The following is a 20233-nucleotide window of genomic DNA, read 5'->3' on the forward strand; positions in this document are numbered from 1 at the left end:
ATTTCTTTTATATAAAAAAGTCTAAACAGTGGGAGTACCATTGCCAAATTGTTTATAAAATTTCAAGTAATTTTCCCTGTTCAGTGAATTTGTTTTTACAAACATTCCATATTTCTTATACTATGCAGAAAGAGTGTATTTTTATGCCATTCCACATTAATCTTAAAAAAAAATTCACTTCTTTTAAGCTGTTGTTATAAAGCTTACCAAATGTGCATTTAAAAAAAATGTGTTATGTACATTTTTCCCCTTACCAGTGCCAACTTCATTTGGAAAAAAAAAAAAAACTGTAGCATGGCAATAAACTATTGATTTTACATTAAAAATTGTCTGTGGATTACTTCAGTAGTTTGCAGTGTTTGTGTCAATGTATTGTGTTTTGTTTGTATAATCTTTTTTGCTTTTCTTTAAATTATTGCTTCATGTACCTCTCTCTGCCCTCCTCCCTGCCTCCCTATTCCACTCATTACTCAGTAGTTTAAAAAAACCCAAAACTGATCATGGTGGTTTGAAGTCTGTAAATCCATCTCCAAGATTTTGTTTCATTTCTGCTGGTTTGCTGTCACACCTTTGTCATGCATGTTGATGGAGATTTTTTTTTTAAAGAGGCATTTTTTTTCTTCAGGTACAGTGAAGAAACATACAGCAACTTGAAATATTGCCCTTGGCACAAGAGAGGTGAGGGCATGGCACAGGTGAGAGAGGTGAGAGTCCAGAACCAGCACTGCTGCTGTGTTCTTCCTATTCTGGTGTCACTACCTCTACACATTGTAAAGCATACCTTAGCAATGGTCAAAAGCCCCTTAAACCCAATTTATTAATTTGCTGTAGATTTTCTGTGAGCATTGGACCTTTGAAAGGCTAACTCACCACAGTAGCAGCAAATGTCAATTAAAATGAATTGTTACTTCAGTGCACATCTTTATGAAATGCTGTGATTCTGAAAGAAGCTGTTTACATTGTTTTAATTGTATTATTTGCTCTAGTCCTAAATAGTTTTCAGCATAACTATGATGAAAACCAAAGATATTTAAATTAAATTAGTAGTCTAGTTTCAGAACAGGGTTCTGGAGGGGAATGTAACCTAACTGTGAAGAAATCGGGACAAAAAGCCTAGCACACTCAAGACTAATACTTACCAGGTATTGACAAAATTAGCAATACAGATGAGAGTTGGCAGAGTTTTAGTCATGTTCTTTTTTGCTGTCTCCATTGGGATGGATTTCTCTCTGGCCTGTTTGAATCTAGAACAAACAACTTTCCATATATCCCAAGAGTTTAGTACCTAGCAGCAAGAAGACAGATACCAGGTGGAATTAATTCCTGAAGATGTGTCGTACAAAATAATACAGGTTGGGTTTGGGTTTTTTTCTTTTTATATGACCAGGTAACAGGCTTTTTGTGTGGAGGAAAAGCGGTGACAAAGCAAGGTTTAAGTGTTGTCTCACCCTGGTAAAGCTGCCATGGGAGTAGTTACCAATTTTTCTGTATTTAATTGCAGTGTATTCAGTGGGATTGTGCAGGGCATCTCCTGTTCACTGCATGTAACTGGAGATGTGGTCTAAGAGCAGCCCTCTGGGCTGGGCTGGCAAGCGCACTGGAGGCCACAATCAGTAACTGAAAATGCTTTTGACCTGTGTGAGAGCTGACCTCCAGGAATATCACAGAACCACAGAATCAAAAAGTAGCTTTGAGTTGGAAGGGACCTTAAGAATCATCTAGCTCCACAACACCTTCCACTCGCCCAGGATGCTCAGAGTCCCATCCAACCTGGCCCTGGACACTGCACGGATGGGGCATGCACGCTTTCTCTGGGCAGCCCATTCAGTGCCTCTCAGCCCAGGGTGAGGAGTTCCAGTGCCTGAGCCCAGGATAAGGAGTTCCAGTGCCTCAGCCCAGGGTGAGGAGTTCCACTGCCTCAGCCCAGGGTGAGGAGTTCCAGTGCCTCAGTCCAAGGTGAGGAGTTCCAGTGCCTCAGCCCAGGGTAAGGAGTTCCAGTGCCTCAGCCCAGGGTGAGGAGTTCCAGTGCCTCAGCCCAAGGTGAGGAGTTCCAGTGCCTCTCAGCCCAAGGTGAGGAGTTCCAGTGCCTCAGCCCAAGGTGAGGAGTTCCAGTGCCTCTCAGCCCAAGGTGAGGAGTTCCACTGCCTCAGCCCAGGGTGAGGAGTTCCAGTGCCTCAGCCCGGGGTAAGGAGTTCCAGTGCCTCTCAGCCCGGGGTGAGGAGTTCCAGTGCCTCAGCTCAGGGTGAGGAGTTCCAGTGCCTCAGCCCAAGGTGAGGAGTTCCAGTGCCTCAGCCCGGGGTGAGGAGTTCCAGTGCCTCAGCCCGGGGTGAGGAGTTTCCCCCCGAGCGCGCTCGCAGACGCCAGCACCGCCCCAGGCGCGGCGCGCAGGCGCGGTGGGCGCCGGGCGGGCGCCGGGCGGGCGCCGGGCGGACTGCGGCTCCCAGCAGGCCGCGCGGCCGGAAGCGGCGCCGCCGTGCCGCCATTCCGGAGGAGCGCGTGCGGGCTGCGGCGCGGCGCTGGTTCTCTGCGGAAGGAGGGGCGGGCGGCGGGTCCCGGCGGCACGGCACCATGGTGAGCGGCGGGGCGGTGGCGGTAGCGGCGCCTCGGCCCGGGCCGGGTGCGGCGGGGCCGGGCGGGGCTGCGCTGAGGCGGGCGGGCGCGGGGCCTGGCGGGCGCGCCCCTCGTTGCCCCGCGCTGTGCCGCGGCGGCGGCGCCCGAAGGTTCTGGAGCCGGGGCGGGGCGACTCCGAGAGCCCCGGTACCAGTGTTCGGGATTTGATCCTGCTTCATGTAAGGCCTTGGCTGCTCTGCAAATGTTGGGCCTAAAGGGCGGGTATTGGTTGCCGCTATGATTAATTTGCATTGATACGGGAAAAAAAATTAAAAAAGCGAGTTCAGCTCAGGTATCAAAATGCTAAAGGCTCAGTACGGCCAGTACATAGACTTGCATTGGTTCCTGCTGGTTGTGCGTGCCCTCGGGCTGCAGGCCGGCTGGTTGGGCAGAGCCGAAAGGGATGGGCTGGCAGAGCTCGGTGCGCTGCGCTCTGCGGGCAGCTGCGCTCGGTCCGGGGAAATAATTTTATTTAAAAACCGATTGTTTAAGTTGTTACAGTGAGGGATTTAGAACACATAGTTTTACTGAAGCTAGAACAATATTCTTACATTAACTGTGTTTTAGGCATCAATTTCCCTTGCTCCTGTGAACATTTTCAAGGCAGGTGCAGATGAAGAGAAGGCAGAAACAGCTCGCTTGGTAAGTTTAATTCTCTAAGAAACTGGTAGTACTTGAGGTAATTAAATTTTGTCTTTTCTACTAATAAAAATATTTTCACTATATTATGATATGGAACTTTTATCTCTAACTGGCTTTTCTTCTTGCACGTCTGTGAACAGAAGGGAGGCGGAGTGTTTATACTAAAAATTAGAGAAACTTTTCATTGTCAAAACGAAAGTACCTCTACTGGAGGTCAGAAAACTGGTATTTATTGAGTGGCATTTCTTCTGGGTTTGAGACAGACTTACAGTTTCTGGGGGATTCAAGTATATTTGATCTGATTATCAAATTTTAGCAGTTAAGAATCTTGCCTTAAGTTCAGTTAAGCCTCTGTTGAAAGTGGTGGAAGGGTTGGGTAAAATGTCAAAAGCTGTGTGGTAATGTATAATAATTTTATTAGAATAGAAATAAATTGTTCCCTGAGGTATATTTATTTTCATTTCAGTCATCCTTTGTTGGTGCCATTGCCATTGGTGACCTAGTCAAGAGCACCCTGGGGCCTAAAGGCATGGTAAGACAGTTCCTGGCTCTCAGTAGGCATGCCCATTAATTTAGCTTTAATAGTTACAGTGCCTTTTCAAGTAGTATGCTAAATCTTGCATCTTGTAGGACAAGATTCTTTTAAGTACCGGGAGAGACAGCTCTGTCACAGTTACCAACGATGGTGCAACCATCCTGAAAGCTATTGGAGTTGACAATCCAGCTGCCAAGGTCTTGGTTGGTGAGTGGTGGAATCTGTGGTATTGGTGATTCCAAGATTGTAAAAAATGTCTTTCTGCCCCGTTGCCAAAGAAGAAGCCATAATTCATCTGCTGGTTTCAAGCTTGTTTATTTTTGCTTATCTCTAACATGTTCTGTTGCCCTGCTGCAGGTCTGTCCTGCAGGGGAGCGTGTGGGGCTCTGCCCTCAGTGGGATGTTACAAACATTAAATACCAGAAACTACATGTGCTATATTTACAATAATGTGCCAATATCTGTCACCTACATTGAACAGTGTGTCCCCAGCCTAAACCAATAGAAAAATGCCAGCACTACAATGAAACATGGAGGTCATGAAGAAGGAGAAGAAGGACAAGACACACCCAATTTCCTCCATCTTGTCCCCTTTGAACCCCTAATCTAGAATCCTAAAATTTTACTTTTGCACCCGTGCCACACTGAATTATTACTTACATCAAACACTCAGAATGTTAATGATTACTTACATCAAACACTTACAGGATGAATTACACTTGTAATTCATCCTGTAAGATTGAAAACTTTTCCATGGACAGAGATCAGAGACAGTGTCTCTCGGGGCTCTGTACAGGGGGGGTTCCTGACCCCCTGCCAGGGTCCCAGGGCAGCCAGAGGGAAGCTCTGGATTCCCCCAGGTGAGTTCTTAAAGGCTTGGTATTTCTTAATTTGTAACTCTATAGTGGAGTTTTTATTTGTTCTTAGAAAAATGTTCTTGAAATACTGTGAAAAATTGAATGGAGGGGGAGTAGAAATCTGAAGTAAGAAGGGCAGGGTACTGCAAGAGTTTTAGCATTCTGCAAAAGTAAAATTCTGATGTATGCTGCTCCTCAAAACTGATTTTTTACCTTCTTGTCCCTTAACCCTGCTTTGTCCCAGTAGTCAGAAGGGACAAAAGACAGCTGTGTGACCCTCTTAGTGCAGTGGGAAAATTTGAAACAGAAATCTGTGCAGCAACAGAAGTTCTCTCTGTTTCTTCCAGATTTAAATCTCTGTCACTCAGTGAGCACTGTACTTCTGTACAGTTTACTGTTGTGAGCGACTGTTCTGTGTGCCAGTGGTCCAGTACTGGTGACAAGCAGGAGCCTGAACTATTGGATGTCAGTTTTCCTAATAATTTTGCTGCTTCCCAGTTTATCAGCAGTTCATGCAGGAGACCTGGTTATTATAGTCTCTGATCCTGTATCTATACCTTAGAGCTTCTATCCAGCTGTACTTCCTTTTGATAACCATTATTAGGATGGGGAACAGAGGGGAGCATCCTGACCATCACCAGGCTGAAACTGGTGTCTAGGTTGTAAATGAAGAGGAGGAATTTGAGGGATGCCAAGTTTAATTTGTATCTCTTGTTTTTCTGGGTGTTTTTTAGAGTTCCCTCTTTACACAGAGAGTTAAGATTTGTTTTTCTTGTCCAAATTAATGCATGAGAAAAATAGCATTAATACTGTGTTTTCCTTCTTCAGACATGTCAAAGGTTCAAGATGATGAAGTTGGTGATGGAACTACATCTGTCACAGTGTTGGCAGCTGAATTACTGAGGGTGATGTATTAGTTTTTTCGGATGTTTGTCAGTGTACTTCTGTGATGCCACCAGTAGGAGGTGTGTTATCCTATGTTTGTGAAAGGGTTCCTAAAGCATAGAAAGGAATCGCTTGCTCTGTTGCTGGTGAAATTGATAGGGGGCAAAAAACAACCCTTAGGTATTGCATCATCATTTTTTGGGTATTATTTTAGACTATTATTCCTTATATTATTTTTTATAAACTCTCAAGTATTTTAAGTTGACTCTCACAGCTTGCTTCCTGACTATTGCACTGAGCAGCATGCAGCATTGCTTAATTGTGAGGCTCAGTCCTCTGAAATCCATTTACATAAAAAAAATTTGTGCTAAATTCTGTTATTTTCTCAAGGCCTGAATTCATACTGTTCCTTTACTGTTCTGTATGGATTTTATACTTATAGAAAAATTTATACTGCCAAACTCTAAAACCTGAAATTACTATGAAAGAGACTTAAGAAATGCATAATTCTTCCTTGCAGAGCTGTGTCAGAAAGCCTGATCATCTCAGGTCCAGTAACTGGGATCAAGAGCATCTTAAGGAATGATCTGTCAGCTTGCCAAGTTCCACAGAAAAAGAAAGATAGCTTTTTTCAACTGCACTTTAAGTTGCATCTGTAAATGAACATGTCTTTTCTAGTTAGTGAAACTGTACTTTTTCGTGGGGGGAGTAATTATTGATTTCATTTAAACAGGAGGCAGAATTACTGATTGCGAGGAAGATTCATCCTCAGACGATCATTGCAGGCTGGAGAGCAGCCACAAAGGCTTCAAGAGAGGCACTTTTGAAAGCAGCTGTGGATCATGGGTTAGTAATGTCCATTTGCTGTAACTCTCAGTGTACTTCTGAGTTCATTAATTTTAACAGTTAAGAAAAAAATAATTATGTTTTCTCCAAATGAGTTAAAGAAGCTTCAAAATTATTTATGATATGCAGAAATTAAATTCAAGCTGTAATTTGCTCCCTGGAACAAAGATCTGAGCTGGCATTTCAGATTTTCTACTCACATTTTAAATATAACTATTTCCCATGGCCAGCACTCTGGGAGCAGAAACTTTCTAAAGCTGAATGCAATAATTCTCCTAACAAAACTTGTATTTCAAATAGAAGGTTGTGTTCTCGGACAGTGGAGGGATTCTGTGCAGTGTTCCTCAAAAGAAAATATGGTACATATAGATACAGGCTAAAAGAAGTGGCAAAGACTCAGGGTGGTAGCTAGTGGTAGTTAAGGCTTTCAGACTTGCCACTTTAACTGAACTGTCTTTATTTTAGTAATGATGAAGTGAAGTTCCGTGAAGACTTGATGAACATTGCGGGAACGACTCTATCATCAAAATTGCTTACTCACCATAAGGATCACTTCGTCAAACTAGCTGTAGAAGCTGTTCTTAGGTTGAAAGGTTCTGGTAATTTGGAGGCTATCCATGTCATTAAGAAACTTGGTGGAAGTTTGGCTGATTCCTACTTAGATGAAGGTAAGCTTTTGAGTGTTGACTGTGTATGCACTTGAGAAATAAAGCTGCTAAAGGTTACACATCTATGTAAATTTCTTATAGGAAACGCTGTTATGTTATTAAATTGAAAACTAAAGATGATGGATTTTGTGATAACTAGTAGTTACTCTCCTTTTTAAATTCGAAGTTTGACAAGACCTTTCTGTTACTACAGGCTTTTTACTTGACAAGAAGATTGGTGTAAATCAGCCAAAAAGAATTGAAAATGCTAAGATTCTTATTGCAAATACTGGTATGGATACAGACAAGATTAAGGTATGTGACAGAACTACTGTTGAGAAACTGTTTTTGTAAATGGAATTTTAAGACTGAGCTCTTTTCTCTTTGATTTAGATTTTTGGCTCTCGTGTTAGAGTGGACTCCACAGCAAAAGTGGCAGAAATAGAACAGGCAGAAAAAGAAAAAATGAAGGAGAAAGTGGATCGTATTCTTAAACATGGAATAAATTGCTTTATTAACAGGTATGTATTTCTTAGGAAAAAGGGAAAGTTACATTACTTTCCATGTTGTTCTAGTTCACTCTGCTAGAATAGGCAGCTAGGTGCCTGGCAGGTACTTAGGATCAAAGGACTTAGACCTTAAAGCGTATGGCTGCCTGTGCTTAGTGTGGTAGTGTTTCTTCATAGAAAGGATATTTCAAAAAACATCATAGTTTGATTTTTTTTTTCCTTAGCTTTGCATGTTTTCCTGTCACTACGTTTTCCTCCATGTTGTGTAACATTCCATGTGTGGCAGATGCCTCATCCATTGACTGCTTTAGTAGCTTTCAGAAATTGTTCTGTGTCCATGCTACTGAGAATCTGGTGTCTTTTGTTACTGTGTTATTTTCAAAGATTTGTTCTGTTTGTGATGGTGAGATGTGTTTTGATTTTAGACAGCTGATCTACAACTACCCTGAGCATCTCTTTGGAGCTGCTGGTGTCATGGCTATTGAACATGCAGACTTTGCTGGTGTAGAACGTCTGGCTCTTGTCACAGGTATGTAGAGCTATATGAAACTTGGAGGAGCACAATATTTGTTTGAACATTAGTAAACATAAAACTTATTTAAACATACTTCTTCAACATCTGTGAATAAAGGATCATAATTTAGCAAGTTAGTGCCAGTTAGTAATTTTCTTTCCTATTTTAAAAATATTTTCAGTTAAGATCCTGCTTGATAAGATTTTGATATGTTTGTTTTCTAAGAAAAAGATGAAACGTAGCAGCAGAAAGAATAACTCCACAAGTTAGTATTAACAGCTCTTGATTCTGTTGTAGCAATTGGTTCTAAATGGCTGTTGTTTGACTGTGATGATAGAGAAGACTAAAGAGTCATCCTTTGTTAAAAATGTGGGCCTGAGTTGTTGATTTGAGGTGGACCTCAAATGACATGAGCAACCTGGGTATTTTGAGTAGTGGTCAGCATAAATGTGATTCTAGTAACTGCTGAAAATGAAACCTCTGGAATGCTGCAGATAATTCTCATTGCTGAAGTCATAGATAGTTAACTGGGACATCATAGTTGACTTTGAAAGTGATCAGGAGGATGAATTTGCTTTGCAGGAGAAAGGAAAAGACATTGACTTGCTTATCTTAGCAAAATTAAAGTAGCAATTGCAGATAACCATCAATAGGCGCATTGACACAGGTAAATGCATGATTAAGAGGAACATTGCTTAATGCTGAAATTAATTGAAAGCAAACTTTCTATGCAGAGCAGATGGGCCTTATTAGACCACACTGGCTTGAATAGTATAGCTGAAAAAAGGACAAGTTTTTAATTTACACAAACTCTCTGCTACAAGTCTTAGTTTTTCTTGTGGTGCTGCAACTACGCAGTGCTGCACTCTACTGTGGAATAATTGAGCATGCATTGGGAATGCATACATGTAAAGAGTTTTCTAATAGGAAGAGGAAAGAATTAGAACAATAACTAGAATGATGTTGTTTTCAAAGACATTTTGGTCTTTGTAATGCTTGTTTGGTTTATTATATGACAGTTTACAGATTGTGCAGAGTATTGCTGCTGTAGCATGGAATAAGACTTGGGATGCAGGAGAATGGTGGCCACTGGCTTTCAGCCATCATCAGGCAGGCAAAATGAATACTGTCACAAGCTCAAGTTTTAAAGCATAGGAGACTTAATTTAGTATTTCATAAACCTTTAATCAGTAAATACTGTGAAAACTTGAAACATACATTTTAATGGTAGCAAAAATGTTTATTCTGCTATCAGACACAATTCACAAGCATTTTACTTGTGATGTGAAACAAAACATTGGTGTTTTAAGGATTTATCAGCATTGGTTAAAGGTTTCTGGTAGCACATGCTGACATGAGAAAGTCTTGACTTATCAGTACTGTTAATTTAAATTTATTTTGGGGCAATTACAAAGACCGTTTTTTTCACACAGAGCCCCCCCTGCCCTTGGTTAGACCCTGCCTGAGAGGATGCTTTCATTGTGAGCTCTGATTTCTTCATGATCTTACACTTGTAGGTGGTGAAATTGCTTCAACCTTTGATCACCCTGAGCTAGTAAAACTAGGAAGCTGCAAGCTTATTGAAGAAGTCATGATTGGAGAAGATAAACTCATTCATTTCTCTGGAGTAGCAATGGGTAAGTGTTTTATCACTAATGGTGTATTGTAACATTTTTGTTAACCCTGTGCTAATGCTGTTCAGTTTCCAGTGATGCATAGGAATTCTGTAACTGTTTATGTAACTGTTTTTATTAAAGCCTTGCTTTTGAGTAAAAATCTTGCACAGTTGCATGGTTGAAACTGTGGATGTTTTGTGTTATGTAAATTAACATATAATCACTTTTAAGGATGGGAACCAAGGGTTCTGCTTTGGGAAATTCAATTGACAAGAAAAGTAGCAATATGTCATACTTAAAGAGCTTGTTCAGCATTTACTTGTTCTAGTAAATGCCAGTGCTCTAATGTTTCAAGGAGTTTTGAGGCGATATTAATTTTCTGTTAAATTAATTAAGGTGTTGTGGAACCAAAGCAATAGCACTGCGCACATAATTTCATTCTATCTTTTAAATGTCATCATGCTTTCTTCTGCTCCCAGAATTAAATAATACAGAACTCGACCACAGCAATAACAAAACCATTGTAAATGCTTTGTGATAGCCCATTTTTGTGTCCTGGTTTCTCATTTTAATCCTTTTACATTTGTGCTTTCCAGGTGAAGCTTGCACCATAGTTTTGCGTGGAGCCACACAGCAGATTCTAGATGAAGCAGAGAGGTCTCTGCATGATGCTCTCTGTGTCCTGGCCCAGACTGTGAAGGACACAAGAACTGTATATGGTGGAGGTGAATATCAGATTCTTTGTACATGTCACACATTTTGCATTACTGAGGGTTAGATATGTAACATCTGTGTGTCTTCAATGAATAGGTTGTTCAGAGATGCTGATGGCTAATGCTGTTGCAGAACTTGCTGTCAGAACACCTGGCAAAGAATCTGTTGCAATGGAGTCCTTTGCTAAGGCTTTACGAATGGTAGGTTTATTAATCAGGTCGCTGGACTAAGAGACAAAGTTTCATGAAGTTTACTAACTTGTGACATGAGATATTTGCTTCAGTTGTGGTTGTCCAAAGTAGAAAACTGAAGTTTAGCAACACATCTTGGATAAACAAAGGGGGAAATTGGTTTTTTGTCTTAGGAAAAAAGTGTTTTAGTAATTCTGCATGTTACAGAATTGTAAATGTTCATATGCTAACCCTCCTCTAATTTGTTCTTGCTCACCTTACCTGCTAGTTAAAAGTGCTGCAGAAATAGTACATAAAAATCTCATCTTACGTCGTTGACAACTGATTTAGGAAAGAGCAATGCTTCTGTTCCATTGATGCTCTAGTGCTGTTTGGGTGTATTCATACTCTAGTACTAGCTACAAGTTTCTGGTCTTGCACTGGAGATTGCACCTCAGTAGGAAATGAGAATGTCACAAGAAACATTAATAGACTTGTGATAACAGGCTGTCAGTTTGAGAATGAAATTGAATTTCTGCTATTTGAATTAGGGAAAACCTTTCTCCCAAGAAAATTAAATTTAAGAGCATGTAACACTTGGCATTACCTCTTCAGTCAGCACATGCAAGTTTGCACTGCTGTCATGGAAACAGTGAACAGAATGGTCAGGTAGTTAATGCTTACCAGACTTGTGCTTTTTAAATGAAAACATTTTCTTCAGTTGTAGTCTGAAACGATAAAATGACAAGATTCTTTTTTATCTTCTGTCCATGTAAAATGGGCTTACAAATCTGCTAACATGCTTCTGTCCTCATAGGTACTTTCTTAAAACAGTCTTGAAATTCTTAGAAAAGTAGTTCAGGTTTTTTACTTATCACAGTAACAGATCATCTGGCATGTTTCTGAAGCATCTTCTTGAAATTCAGTTGTAAACTAATAATATCAAAGTATGTTTCATGTTTACTAACAGTCAGTCCCAAAAACAACCTGTGTTTATCCCCTTAGATCCCAACAATAATAGCTGATAATGCTGGCTATGACAGTGCTGATTTGGTTGCTCAGCTCAGAGCTGCTCATAGTGAAGGGAAGACTACTTATGGACTGGGTAAGGGGATCAGCTTCACTTCTGTGTTTGAATTGCTGTTTGGCCAGATCCATTAGGCTCATTAAAGTTGTTCATGTATGTCTGTCACACGTATTCAGCAGGAAGAACTGAGTATGTTGATATGTTTGCTTTGCATAGAAATTGGTGTACAGCACTACGTTCCTTTTCTGATATACCAGGCTTTTGACAGTAGAATGAAAACGTTTGATTCTTAAATGGATGGTGTTCACCTCTAAAAACCACTTTCCTTACACTGAGTCTAGTTATAGGAAGCTTTAAAAGAAAAACATTGTTTTAAAACCAGCAACCAGCTAAAAACCCAGGAGAACCAGACATCCTTCCGTTTGCCCTTCCCCCCCATCCCCCAAAAAAAACCCCAACCAAACAACAACGACAGAGTTGTGAAGAAGAGCCCTGAAGTTAATGTACCTAAGGGCATAGTGTTGAGAGTTCTGTTTGGATCTTGTCTCTTCATCACAGTGTATAAAGTTTTTATCATCAAGTGTTTGTGTATAATTGCAAAATTAGGCTTTAATCAGGAGTCTTGAGGTAGAAGACTTTATTTAATACTTCCCTCTCAATATAGTTAATTTGAGCAGGTAAATTACTATGCTCTCAGTTTCTTATAATTTCCTTAAAAAATGCTGAGTTAAAAAACAAAACCAATCCCCACCTCTTAATGTATTTCTTCTTCCAGATATGAAAGAGGGGGTCATTGGGGACATGTCAATTTTGGGAGTAACAGAAAGTTTCCAGGTCAAGAGACAAGTTTTACTGAGTGCAGCTGAAGCAGCAGAAATGATTCTTCGTGTAGATGACATCATTAAAGCAGCACCAAGGTATGACCAGAGTATCTGCATGATTAGTCTTTCTGTGGAAGAGTAAAGTCTTGGTCTAAACATGCTTTACTTGAAAGGGAACCTGACGTGTGACATGCTGATGTTCATATTAGATAATTTTACTGCATTAGCAGCATCAGGCCTTTAGAGCCATCAGCAAACTTAAATTGCTGTGCCTTAGTAGTGCCTAGTTAATTCCAGGTACCACTAAACATCTGCACAAGTGGCTCATCAAAATGTAAGGGATCATGCTTTCTTTTTTCTTTTGGCAAGAATTATAGTGAAATGCCTAGATGTTTCTTAGAATGTTTGAGAAGAATTGCACTCATAGGCAGGTTATCCCCTGGGTGCCTGCTACCAAGTAGTTTTCACTGCTTTTTGCATCACAAGATATTTTTTTAGCATGGGCATGGGTGGTGTGTTAGATTTGAGGTGGTACTGGTTTTTGTGCTGTGAGATAAAGCTGTCACTGAACACAAAGTACTTACTAAAGGTTAAAAATAAGGGTGGGTGAGGAGGGGCTGGTGGACATCAGCATGGTGGGAATTTTCTGATTTTTCTTTTTCTCCCCAGAAAACGTGTACCAGACCATCGCCCCTGTTAAATTTTCTTCAGTACCAGAGGATGTGTGGACCAGATCTCACCTAGTAATTTTTTTAATGGTCTAGTTTTTGTGAGGTTATGGAACAGAAGCTTCAGAGAAACAGTTGGCACTGTCTTCAGTTCATTTTTACTTACTGGAGCCTTTATGTGTTGTGGGGAAGAATTCACTTTCAGGAGTGCATAAACCAGGGGTTTTCAACATCCCTATTCATTCTGTTCCTTCAAGGTTCCACTTAAAATACACAGAAATAAAAACAACAAAAAAAAATCAGATTTCCCAAAGTTGTATTTCTTTCTGTAGAACCAGGAAGGGCAGCTCCATGAGGACAGCTGTGGTGCAAATCCTCAGCTGCTTCGGGGAGTGACTAAGCCCTCATGGCTCACTGGTTTCATGTTGACCTGCTGTGTTAGTGTGAGTGGTGTGTTCCACTCCTGGCTGCATAGGTTTTGAATTGGGGTCCTGGAAATTGGCTCTGAAGTTAGATAGTATCTTTTTCTAGTGGTACTGGAATATTACACTATTTTCTTTTTCTTTTTTTTTTTTTTTTTTTTTTTGATGATAGAAGAGAGAGAGAGTGGCTGAAGAACCTCAATCAATGCCCAGAACTACAACTAAGTGATCTTACAGCTTTTTACACCACAAATTTTGCATTCTGATCAAGGGAGTTGAGAGGAATGTACAGTTTGAGAGGGAGTCCAGCATTCTGGACTAAACAGTCTGAGTGTTGATCTATAAAGTATTGGGCTGACTTTACAAACACTTGTAATTGTGGACACATAGCAGAAAATATGTCAGGCTCCATAACATTCACTTCCTGCCCTCTCTGCTCCCCCTCTTTCATGTCTGTTGAATCCTGTCTTTATATTCACTTTCCTATTCTATTAGTTGCTGCAAAGGCAACATGTTTCTTGACTGGTCTGGTTTCTTTGTGCCTAGGTTGGAAGGAAGCCTGTGGTTCCTGCAGCAATCTGCATGCAGATCTGTGAGGACTGTAAGCACAGACAAGCAGGGCCCTGTCTGTGTGGGAGCCCGCCAGGCCTTGTGACCTTTCTGGCCCTTGCAAACACCAGGGCAAGTCTGCCAAAGCAGAAAGATTAAGCTGAAAGAAGCAAGTACGTGTGCAAAGGTTTTTCTCCCTTAGATTTCTTCAAATGAAGGGAATCTGCTTACAGAATCCTCCCCTTAATACTTGACAGAGACTCTTCAGCTCTGTGGAAGTGATAGTGTTGTATGGAGAGGACTGGGTGAAACACAGACCATCGATAAGCCAGTGAAAGTGTGCTCTTCCCCATCCCTCAGTACCAGCTCAGTTCTGTAGGAATATTTTAATATTTTATAAATATTGACCTTGGATATTAAAATAGCCCCCCTAACTCACGTTCTGCTCTCTTTTTTGTAGGGAGAAATTGTTGGAACAAGACTAGATAGAGAATCTGGTGTTAATTCCAAAAAAGGATTTTTTTAACTTGGCAAAAAAAAAGCATTCTAGTATACTTTTATTTAATTTGACTAGGAGCACACTACATGGGTGCCAGCCAGATGCAAATTTGGATTTCATTTTACAAGACAGCAAGTGTTAGCAGAGTCTGTATATGTCCAGATAATTTTTCAAGCATGTAGATGACATTAAGCAGTCACAAACTGGCATGAAATCAAACCTTTTCTGGGAAGTCAACTGCCACTTCTGCAGGCTGTGCTGGTGAGACAGTTCTCAAAAAGTGTGCCACCAAGGACTTTCCACCCTTGTTAATAACAAAACCAGTCACCTAATTCAACCATGCTATGGAGTCTAAAGTTTAAAATGTCACTTTGAGCCAGATTTCTGTTAGTCAATTAAAGCAAAGCTTAAGAAAAAAGTGCATTTTTAAGGGGATCTGAAATGGTCCAAGTTGCAAAGCTTGAGAAATACCCAGCTGAAATAATCTGAGTAAGGTTTGCCTCATGAGATTATGTGCAAGATTATAGTGACAGCTCACAGCCCTGGATTTTATTCATGCAAGTTTACCTCTGCAGCTCTTGCAGCTTTTTCTTTTTAGTCAGGCTTTAATTTTCTTCTTTGCTCTTGCATGAAAACTTATCCTGTACAGCTGCCCTCAGAAGCAATGTTGTCAGTAACAAAACCCAGCAGCAAAGCCTACAGCTTTCCTCACCATCATTTGAATGGTGCTCATCAGTAATGAAGCAGTTGTCACAAATTTTGCAGGAAGAAAGAGGAGAGCCCCCTGGACATAAGTGCTGTTTCCTTGAGAGTGCAGCTGGGACTCTGCTGCCACTTCCCACTCAGCAGACAGGGAAACCTTCAAGGTGTTGCTGTGTTTCAGAAAAAGTTGAGACCAATGCTATGGGTTGCTTTAGAGCTCAGTGACGATCACCTTGAGCAGTGGCTGCCGGCTGAGCTGGGACACCTCAGCAAGGTGCACGGGAGGAGAGTGAGCCTATGGGTGAGGAGCAGCAAGTCCATTCTGCTCCATGCAATCCACCCATGGCAAATATCTAAACCGAGTCTTATCTCTACTGTGAACTGTGTGTGGTCCTGGCATGGGAAGAGCGGGAGAGGGAAGAAGTCTGTTCTAGGGAGAGCGCTGGCTACTGCACAAAGACGGGTGTCTATGCAAGAGTTTTGCTGTTGCGTTATCTCCGAGCTGGTGCACATACTCCTAATGATTGCCAGGCAGTGTGGTGCTCCCTGGACACCAGCAAGCAAGGGAGAGGTAGAGGTTGGGCAGTGGTGGGAGTGCTGCCACCATGGCCAAAAGGGGCAGCTGAGGGTCAGCAGGGCTCGGCTTCTGGCTCGGTCTTGGCAGCAGGAGGTAGCAATGGTTTCTCGTCGAGTGTGATTTCTATCACCGCCCCTGATCGCTTGCGGGGCTCGGGGGTCTCCTCTGACCATCTGCCCACCCTGCGCACCCCTCTGGCCACTTTGGGTGCATTCCTGCAGGGGTTGTGGTCATAGATCACCAGCTTCAGGCCAGGAAGGTGAGCAAGGCTGGGGAAGAACCGGATGGAATTGCGATCCACGTCGATCACCTCCAGGAAGGGCATGTCCAGGAGCACGGGAGGGAACTCGGACAGCAGGTTTCCCGACAGCCAGATGGTGCGCAGCTCCTGCAGGCGCTGCAGCTGGGCAGGGAGGCTGCGCAGGGCGTTGGAGCCGGCGTGCAGCGTCTTGAGCAGGCTGAGCTCGCACACCACTTCGGGCAGGTACTGCAGGCAGTTGGACTCGATCCACAGGGTCTTCAGGTTCTGCAGGAGTCGGAGCTCGAGGGGCAGGCTGCAGAGCTTGTTGTTGCCCAGGTAGAGGATGCACAGCTGCTTCAGCGTACACACAACTAGGGGCAGTGCTTTGAAGTTGTTGAAGTCCAGTGCCAAAATTTGCAGGTTTTGCAGCTGCTCCAGCTCAGGGGGCAGGTGGTTCAGGTTGTTGTCACTCAGGTACAGCTTAACCAGTTCCCTAAAAGAGCAAATGTGCACAGGCAGCCGCCTCATCTGCCTGCCACTCAGGTCGACCATTTTATCCACTGGCATCTCTTCTAGGTCTTCTAGGAGGTACTTCTGGCACTTGTTTGAGGGCACAAAAGCAAGTATGGCTTTCAGACTGTTGCCCATGTCAGGAGTTTGTTTTGGGATGGCAGGGACTGCAAGGGACAGGAGGCTGCCTTGATCTTCTGCTGCACACTGGCCTGTTGGTAACTCGTTCTTCCCAATATAAGGCTCTGTTTACATGGCACCAGCCATTAATCTCAAGGGTTCTGAAATGCTTCTGATAACTGAATGAGTGTTTGGTGATGGGGATTATAGACAGGATGACTCAAGGCCCTGGTCTCCCTCTCTCCCCACACTCCCACTCACTCACCCTCGCTCCCTCCCACCCTCAAAACATTCCTTCTTTCCTCCCCTTGCACACTGTAAATGTTCTTTGATTTTGCCCCAAACAAAATTAGGGTCACACCAATGCCCCAGCCCATCACCTCTTGCTGCAGCTGTGTTGTCTGTGTAGCCAATGCAGGCAGCAAGAATGGGCTTGGGAAAGTAAACACCAGAGCAGACCAAAGTTTTAAGCTCAGATATTTAACTTTGATGAAACTTTCAGTAGAAATGTCAGATCTGATCAAATTGCTGTTTAAAATACCTGTCAAGACTTGGCTGACTTTCAAGACAAGTGGCACTTTCAGGGATGTATTTTGAAAGGTGGCAAATACTTGGATTTCAGACTGTAACTTGCTGCCCAGTACTTATCTTAAAGCTTTAACACAAATACTTGGCAAACTGCTATCTTGAGCGGTTCTACTGTTTATGTTCCTAATTTAATGATATTTATTATAGCCTCTGGCACTCTTGGTTGTGTAGGGCCTTTTTCATTACATTTTTGGCCTTGTCTGTAGGGCCTTTTTCTTCACATTGTTTTACTCCTTGTCTGAATCCCAATGTAATGTGTTATCACAAATTGCCAAGGTTGTTCTCCTGCATTTCAACTGTGCTACTGCAGTTCCTCTGTCTGTACCAAAACCTGTCAAAGAAACTCCCATGGATTTATTTCTGTCAAGATTCTCACTTGTTGTAAGTGAAATAAGTCTGATTTTGAAAAGTTACGGCTATTTAGATGTGACAGTGTAAACTGTTCTAGTCTCATCATGACCCATTTTGCTATTCAGTTCTAATTTCTAGCAGCATCCCCATGTATAGGAACCTCTGCATAGTTTGACATGTTGAGCTGCTGCTATTTCAGGCTTTCCTGGGGACTCCTGTTTGTCCCTACCCATGGCAGGGAGGTTGGAACTACATGATCTTTAAGATTCCTTCCAACCCAACCCTTTCTGTGGTTGTCCTGCCTCTCTGCTGGCCATGGCTCTACCATGAGCTTTGGATGTAAAAGCTGGCAGAGTATTTTAAGGTAAAAAATTTTTTCACCACCTGGCTCTTTGCTTTGATATCTACAGCTCATTGCTGTAATTTTCCACACTTACTGTAATTTAGGGAGAATACTTTCTTTGAACAATCTGCAATTGGTTTTGGGGTATTAGGTGCTAACTACCAAAATCTGTGACTGCTGAGAGCCACACATTCTTGAAAGATGAAAGGCAGAGCAAACAGAACATTGAGGAAAAGGCACCACTTAAAGTGGCCTCTGGATTTTTGGTCAAATCTAGTTATATAGAGCTCTCTACTATCACTTGGTTTCAAATGTAAAGCAGCTCTTAGCATCAATTTGGTACAGGCTATAGGATGTTTATGAGCTTTTTCCCCACAAGATGAGTGGCTGTGCCATGCAGCAGTGATGCAATGAAGTGTGTGGAGGACAACAATAGAGAGGGCACCTGGGAAACAGTATTGCAGCAGGACAGAGAGTAGTGAGTGCTGAGACCTGCGTGCCATAAAATCAGTTTTGGATGGAGAAGCTGGGCAGAGTAACAAGCTTGGAGAACAAAGACAATGTCACAGTCATGTGTGGTGGTGCTGTGGAATAGAGGGCCTGAAAGTTCCCTCTCTGATGGTGGGACCTGCTGCACATGGCATCTCAGAAGAAGCCAGTTTGCACTGCATGAGCATCTCCTTTTAGACACTTTACTGCTTTGATACTCTGTGGCCTGTCAGAGGACCACTGTGGGGAATGTGTCAGCAGGTTGTTGTATTTGTTTTTCATTTCTATACAGCCGTGGCACCTTTTGAAGACAAGGGTCCCACCCCTTAAGGCACTGTAGACTACAGGTGTGGAAAACCAAATGCATTTGACATAATTAATAATGAACATACATCCACAGCAAGGTCTTGTATTTTAGACAAATTTTTTCAGATAACCTACTAATCATAGCAACACAAGATCATAGCTAAGAATACGTTAATGATATAGTTTAGGCATATTTTTTCTCAATAATCCATATGTAGACAAATAACTTAGCAAAGTATTTTATGTCTGCAGATATGGATATGGATATTTTTTTTTTTCTGCTTGAATTATTTCTCCTTAATGGAACTTTTAAGCTGCAGATAATTATTTCTTAGGGATCCTCTGCACTGTAGTTTAATCATTATTCCAGCTTATCAAAAAAGGTCACAATGACCTTTTGTTGCTGCATTTTGTACCTCTGTTAGCTCAATTAATGTCTGCTTGGAACATAGAGTGAGAATTTGGGAAAGAATAACTTCTGTGTGTGGATTAATAAAGGACTACACTTGCAGTAAAATGAACAACTGCATTCTTTCTGAGAATCAGACACTCAGTGGAGGCACTAAGGCAAAGGCAGTCCTCACAGTAGACCCAGGCGGTGTTTTGAAAGCTGCATGTCTTCAAAGTTACCGTGGTGCCCTCCAACAGGAGCATTATCCGAGAAGCATTTGTAGCATTTGAGGAAAAGTTCAAGTGATAAAGACACTCGGCACAGACATTGTCTTGCTCTTGTCAAAGCGACACTGCCCTACCCAAAGGCATGACATCTGCTCTGCTGTGCATCAAGTGACAGGAGGGGGCTCCTTGCGAAATGCCTTTTCTTTCTAGATTTCACAAATGGCTGCATCTTTGCTCACCATTCCCATTTCCAGCACCCAGCTCTTGCAGCTCGGTGGCTGGAATGACAGTGGGACAGAATGTGTGATTGTTTGCTGATAACTTGTATAAAACCTCTGAGTTCAGGAGAAATGGGGACTATTACTCAGAGATAGATAACTGAAAAAAAAATAGAATAAAATAGAAATCAGTATAAAAGATGCATTTTTAAGATTCTATTATTTTTTGAAACAAGATATTATAATAGAGATGCTGGTGCTTTTTCAGATCCAAAGTTCTGCCTGCAGCTGTGTGATGACACCAGGCTCAGCCTTTGCTGAGTTTTTTTAGCCCTTACAATTTTGGAGGTACATTGGAAAAAGCAAACTGTATTTCAAAATCGGTGAGAACTAATAAATAGAGCTCTAAACTTATTGATTTTAAGGCTCTCATACCCCTCCTCAATCAGTCTGATATAGCAAGGGAAATTAAGGAGCAATTTTTTTTGCTTTGTATTTATTTGAATACAATGCCTGTGACAGGCATTTAAACCTCTTCTTGGTCACAAATGCTGTGTGATTGGGTTTTTCTGCTCTTTTTTTCTTGATATTGCTGCTGGAGCAGAAGATGACAACTCCTGCTTCCTCCATGTCCATGTC

The 20233-nt window shown here is 42.0% G+C and overlaps 2 protein-coding genes across 3 annotated transcripts; one reads left to right on the forward strand and one right to left on the reverse strand.

Moving 5' to 3' along the window:
• Positions 1-2433: 2433 nt before the first annotated feature.
• CCT2 (chaperonin containing TCP1 subunit 2) lies at positions 2434-13365 on the forward strand. Of its 2 annotated transcripts, none has more exons than XM_021544266.2 (16): positions 2434-2571; positions 3178-3252; positions 3719-3784; positions 3883-3994; positions 5473-5549; positions 6263-6375; positions 6841-7043; positions 7237-7337; positions 7416-7543; positions 7957-8060; positions 9563-9682; positions 10258-10386; positions 10472-10575; positions 11551-11650; positions 12348-12489; positions 13063-13365. In XM_021544266.2, the coding sequence occupies exons 1-16, from the start codon at positions 2569-2571 to the stop codon at positions 13091-13093; spliced, it is 1608 nt and encodes a 535-aa protein (XP_021399941.1). In that variant the 5' UTR covers positions 2434-2568; the 3' UTR covers positions 13094-13365. The 2 variants fall into 2 exon arrangements, with proteins under 2 accessions (XP_021399941.1, XP_077639643.1); XM_077783517.1 differs by lacking the exon at positions 2434-2571 and adding an exon at positions 2754-2789.
• A 2497-nt stretch (positions 13366-15862) lies between these two features.
• On the reverse strand, positions 15863-16699 carry LRRC10 (leucine rich repeat containing 10). The gene has a single exon (XM_021544282.3). The coding sequence runs from the start codon at positions 16697-16699 to the stop codon at positions 15863-15865; it is 837 nt and encodes a 278-aa protein (XP_021399957.2).
• Positions 16700-20233: the final 3534 nt, after the last annotated feature.

This window comes from Lonchura striata, chromosome 5 (assembly GCF_046129695.1).
Source record: "Lonchura striata isolate bLonStr1 chromosome 5, bLonStr1.mat, whole genome shotgun sequence".
Classification (NCBI taxonomy): Eukaryota; Metazoa; Chordata; class Aves; order Passeriformes; family Estrildidae; genus Lonchura; species Lonchura striata.